This window comes from Squalius cephalus (genome assembly GCF_949319135.1).
Source record: "Squalius cephalus genome assembly, chromosome: 6".
NCBI classification, from domain to species: domain Eukaryota; kingdom Metazoa; phylum Chordata; class Actinopteri; order Cypriniformes; family Leuciscidae; genus Squalius; species Squalius cephalus.
Window position 1 is genome coordinate 321,540 of NC_137127.1, and position 6,467 is coordinate 328,006.

Genomic DNA, 6,467 nt, shown 5'->3' on the forward strand with positions numbered 1-6,467 from the left:
TATTTATTGTATTTGTTTGGGAGGATTCAGCAAAGAGTCAATGCGACTGAACAAACACTATACAGAGAGATAAGGTTAGCAGGGAGTAATCTTTACAGAAAACATGTTTTTATAATATTCTGAACATGTCATATGATGTTAAGCTCGCATCAAATGAAATGTAAAAAAATGTTTAAGTTCTCTTCCACAGTTTTCCGAATCTGCCACCTGTCAATCACAGATAGTCCCCGCCCACAACTCACGCCATTGGTCCACGCGTCTAACACAAAACAAACAGCCTTTTTACTTTTCGAGTAAATTTACTGTCTGTGACTACAACCGTTTTAACACAGAAAAGTTACATTTACTTTAGTGATGGAGAATGTGAATGCTATTGGCTTTCACATACTGTTTTACTAATAAAAACTAATAAAATTCGACTGTCAGGAAAGCTGACGTGGAGAGAACACATGTTGACATCGAGGTATAAGAGAAAAACAAGATAGAGAGAAGGCATCAGATCAATGGAATCCATGGATTTTCCATAACATTAACGGCACAAAAGGAAGAAAAACTAGAGCATGGATCCGCATTGAAAAGCATGAGAGCAACGAGACACAAAAGTAATAACAGCATCTAAAATCTGCCTTTTATGCAGGACACAGAAATCAATAAATGCATTCAGCCGAGATCAGGAGTCCTGGGCCGTTTGGGCCGAGATGCTGGACATGTCTTCAGGACATGGCAGAACTTAGAAATATCTTTGACCAATTCAGAGGCTGAATTTAATTCAATTCACATTTATTTGTACAGCGCCTTTCAAAATACACATCATCGTTTCAGAAAATGCATGAGTCCACATTACAGTTCAGAGTGTTCTGTTATCAGAGGTGTCTAAGTTACGCGTTTCAGAAATGCACATACAAAATCACAGTTAGCTAAAAATGTATTCATTTAAACAATGTAATAATTTAAGGCAGAAACAATGAGCTCACTGAAGGATCTGTCTGAAAACAAGACAGGGTTCACGGCCTGTGTAAAGGTCCAGGCTAAAGATCCACCTTTCGCTGGATCGATTGGGAGAGCTTCGTCTGGCCGCGGTGACGCAAGCGTTCCTCGAAGGATCCGGCCTCTGAACCCGAAAGCCAAACTCGAGTCGAGGAATCCACGTCTACTGAATCCTAGACTACCATTGGTAACTTTCAAACATATCAGACCATTGAATGGATGTCTTAACATAAGAAGACACAGAACACTTGGCCTGAACTGACATTTCTGAAAACTATCCTGAGAAACCGTTCAAGCTCTCGGTTCAGATCTCCGTCATGCCTGTGTGTTTCAGCAGTGCAGAAGTACAGTATTCACACGACTGAGGGCCACACTCCAGAAGTGGGTCACCCAGATACACTACACTGATCTACTGGGCATTTTATTGAAATATTGGACTTATTCTACTACGTTAGTATTATTTGCATAATCCAGCAGGTTTCCCTCTGACATGAGCGACGGGAATCCGTCCTGAAGTGTTCGGGCCGTGTGTCTGACGCTCGCTGTACTGTTAAACGTGCTCGAAAACTCGAGAGATCGAGGTCAGTTATTTTCCAGAAGAGCTTTATATAAATAAAACGGTGCAGAACGTTATCAGTATGGCTCTTTCTTTCTGCTATCACTGTAACCTTGAGGAGTTCACAATCCAGCTTCAAACGCACGGTTCTCATTACTGCAGTGCATGCTGGGAATCAGGACTCTGTGAATACATCCGAGCGAGATGTCACAATTATTTGCTGAATGAGTGTCAGCGAGTGTTTTGCTACGTTGCTAGAGGTCGTTGAGTTTGATTTACCAGCCGGAGTAAAACCGCTGCTATCAGGAGCGGCTCGAGGAACTGATAGCGACGCTGGTCTCCACATGTTCAGAGAGATCTGGGAATTATGCAACCGCCGGTTTGGACCTGGTCCAGGACTCCGGGTCTGCCTCAGGAGGGAAACAGCGCCCTCTGGTGTTCCTCGCTCATTTATGACTGAAACATTTTACATTTGGGTATTTTGTGTGAAATTTTCTCTTCTTTGGAATCGTACGAAACTTGGTAAAGGTTTCGGCACTTGCTGTGTGAACACACACACACACACACAAAATCATGGACATGATTAGAACAGGTTAAATCAGGGTTCACCAATCTCGGTCCTGGAGGGCCGCTGTCCTGCAGAGTTTAGCTCCAACCAGCTCCAACACACCTGTTTGAAAGTTTCTAGTATGCCTAGTGAGACCTTGATTAGCTGGTTCAGGTGTGTTTAATTGGGGTTGGAGCTAAACTCTGCAGGACAGCGGCCCTCCAGGACCGAGATTGGTGAACCCTGGGTTAAATGGTCCTGAAACAAACAGTCACACTTGTGCTCCTCGTGATCAATAATGAGCGCATTGGAAATGAATGCGAGACGAGTTTCCTCTAGTGGAGGCGTTTGGCACTGCAGCCGAACAACATCTCACTGAAAGATCATTTTTTGAGATATCGGGCTCAGATTTTGAACACAACTTATATGGATGGCTTTTATTGTCTCACAGTTTTAGAGTAAAACGTGTTTTTGAAAATATATATGTCATATAAAAATTTAAAATAGTATTTTTGCACATTTTTCATAACAATAAACGTAAAATTCTGTAACTTTTTTTAAATTTCACTTTTTTTCCACAATAATCTGCCAAGAGTCGTCTTTGAAAAGAGATCAAACTTAAGTCTCTAAAGCATTCAAGATTTACCACAGTTTAAGTTGGAAATTTAATTTTCAGGTCTATGCTCAAAAAGTGAAAAAATTAATCATAACAGCGTAAATATAATTTTGTACCATACAATCCATGTACCAAAAAAAAGATTATAGAACTAAAATATAGAACATTCATTTCATTGAAATAATTTTAAAAAATCTGTCATCTTTGACCGACACGCGCAGAGCACCAGAGGGTTAAGGGTGTGTTCACACACTTGTAGTTCAGCTGGACTGGTTTGTTTGGTCCGGACCAACAAAACAACATTTAGTCCTGGTCCACTTAGCGTTCACACTGGCATTTTAACACCGAACCTAAAGCCATAAGAATATGTTCACAATCTGGGTCTCGGTCCGCTGGTTCGGTTCAGATCAGTGTTCACACTTCTTCACATGAACCGCTGTAACAGAGCAATCCCAGCAGGGTTTGTTTTAATCCAACCAAACAACAAGTGTGAACACACCGGTATCATGCACACTAAAGCACTGACTTCAGATGAGATGTTTTACTTTAACGGATCCAGACATTTCGCTGTGGTTTGAGTAGGTGTATTCAGAAATTCAGAAATAATTTAGCAGAATAATGACGGCTGCAAATGAATTAAGGATCACAAAAAGAATCTAAGTTGGAAGCAGAGCTGTACTCCAAAAACTGAATTTCTGAAGTTTGAAAAAAGTTATTTTTCCTAAGTGAAACTTCTGTAATACAGCACATTTCTGATCCTCGTCTTTAAAGGCTCTGAGCTGAAAGAAACTTTAAACCGTGTTGATAATCTCATGTCGCTCCGCCTTCAGCAGAATCTACTTCATTCTTCAGATCGGATTGTGTTTGAGAAACTCTCGCATTCTCACATCAAAGATGTTCCTTGTTTCTGTGCTCTTGTGCGGACTGATCCTCTGTCCTCTGTTCCTCAGGCTGCTTTTCCCGTATTTCTGGTCAGACTTTGTTTATCACACAGAACTGGTGCGGATTTTACTCAAATTCGTGTCTCGCAGAAGAAGGCGACCTTTGTTCTTCGCTTTGGACAGATTTCTAGAACAGGTCGAAGCGCGGCCGAACAAGCCGTTTATTGTTTTCGAGAACGAAAGGTACTCGTTTAGAGACGCAGACAGAGAGAGCAACAGAATAGCGAACGCGTTGCGCGGCGCGTCGGTTCTGACGCCCGGAGACACCGCGGTTCTGTTCATGATGAATGAGCCCGCCTTCATCTTCTGCTGGCTCGCGCTGGCCAAGCTCGGCTGCGCATGCGCATTCCTCAACACCAGCATCCGCGCGCGGAGTCTGATCGCGAGCTTCAGATGCTGTCCCGGGGCCAAAGTCCTGATCGCGTCAGAGGGTGAGAACAAACACACACTATTATCAGAAATAAATAAAGCTGTAATCAGTATTATTTTAAAACAATAGTTCAGCCTAAATGAACATTCTGAATTTAAATTTTAGGCTGAAGTTGTTCGATTAAGAGCAATAGAACCCAGCGAACAGCTAAGCAACAACGTTCTCTCAAAGTTATAAAGAAACGTTCTTCCAGTTCGTTCAAAGTTATCTGATCTTTTTTTTTTTTTTTTTTTGATTGTTGTGAAGTTATTGTTGGGTTTGTTGTGATTGTTGTGAAGTGATCATTGGGTTTATTGTGATTGTTGGGTTTGTTGTGAACATTGGGTTTGTTGTGATGTGATTGCAGGGTTTGTTGTGTTGTGTCTGTTGTGGTTGTGTTGTGATGTTGTGTTTGTGTTGTCAGAGCTGCAGCGAGCCGTAGAGGAGGTGAGTGATGATCTGGAGGACGTGACCGTCTTCATCATGTCTTCATCAGAGCTCAGATCATCAGGCATGAAGAGTTTAGGAAGAGCAGCTCAAGAATCCTCAGACTCAGCCGTTCCTCCAGCGCTCAGAGCAAACGTGTGCTTCAGTTCCCCGGCCGTGTACATATACACATCTGGAACCACAGGTGAATCCATCACTCGAACGAACATGTACATATACACATCTGGAACCACAGGTGAATCCATCACTCGAACGAACATGTACATATACACATCTGGAACCACAGGTGAATCCATCACTCGAACGAACATGTACATATACACTTCTGGAACCACAGGTGAGTCCATCACTCGCACGAACATGTACATATACACATCTGGAACCACAGTTGAATCCATCACTCGAACGAACATGTACATATACACATCTGGAACCACAGGTGAATCATCACTCGAACGAACATATACACATCTGGAACCACAGGTGAATCCATCACTCGAACGAACATGTACATATACACTTCTGGAACCACAGGTGACTCCATCACTCGAACGAACATGTACATATACACATCTGGAACCACAGGTGAATCCATCACTCGAACGAACATGTACATATACACATCTGGAACCACAGGTGACTCCATCACTCGAACGAACATGTACATATACACATCTGGAACCACAGGTGAATCCATCACTCGAACGAACATGTACATATACACTTCTGGAACCACAGGTGACTCCATCACTCGAGTACATATACACTTCTGGAACCACAGGTGAATCCATCACTCGAACGAACATGTACATATACACATCTGGAACCACAGGTCAATCCATCACTCGAACGAACATGTACATATACACATCTGGAACCACAGGTGAATCCATCACTCGAACGAACATGTACATATACACATCTGGAACCACAGGTGACTCCATCACTCGAACGAACATGTACATATACACATCTGGAACCACAGGTGAATCCATCACTCGAACGAACATGTACATATACACATCTGGAACCACAGGTCAATCCATCACTCGAACGAACATGTACATATACACATCTGGAACCACAGGTGAATCCATCACTCGAACGAACATGTACATATACACATCTGGAACCACAGGTGACTCCATCACTCGAACGAACATGTACATATACACATCTGGAACCACAGGTGAATCCATCACTCGAACGAACATGTACATATACACATCTGGAACCACAGGTGAATCCATCACTCGAACGAACATGTACATATACACATCTGGAACCACAGGTGACTCCATCACTCGAACGAACATGTACATATACACATCTGGAACCACAGGTGAATCCATCACTCGAACGAACATGTACATATACACATCTGGAACCACAGGTGAATCCATCACTCGAACGAACATGTACATATACACATCTGGAACCACAGGTGACTCCATCACTCGAACGAACATGTACATATACACTTCTGGAACCACAGGTGAATCCATCACTCGAACGAACATGTACATTTACACATCTGGAACCACAGGTGAATCCATCACTCGAACAAACGTACATATACACATCTGGAACCACAGGTGAATCCATCACTCGAACAAACATGTACATATACACTTCTGGAACCACAGGTGAATCCATCACTCGAACGAACATGTACATATACACATCTGGAACCACAGGTGAGTCCATCACTCGAACGAACATGTACATATACACATCTGGAACCACAGGTGAGTCCATCACTCGAACGAACATGTACATATACACATCTGGAACCACAGGTGAATCCATCACTCGAACAAACGTACATATACACATCTGGAACCACAGGTGAATCATCACTCGAACGAACATGTACATATACACATCTGGAACCACAGGTGAATCATCACTCGAACGAACATGTACATATACACATCTGGAACCACAGGTGAATCCATCACTCG

The 6,467-nt window shown here is 42.6% G+C and overlaps 1 protein-coding gene across 1 annotated transcript in view; it reads left to right on the forward strand.

The window, feature by feature from the left end:
* The first annotated feature begins 3,512 nt into the window (after nucleotides 1-3,512).
* LOC307160028 (long-chain fatty acid transport protein 2) overlaps nucleotides 3,513-6,467 on the forward strand; it is a 59,166-nt gene continuing 56,211 nt past the window's right edge. The window contains 2 exon segments of the mRNA XM_079873825.1: nucleotides 3,513-4,078; nucleotides 4,481-4,687. Of these exon segments, the coding sequence (XP_079729951.1) occupies nucleotides 3,601-4,078; nucleotides 4,481-4,687 (685 nt within the window). The 5' untranslated portion in view covers nucleotides 3,513-3,600.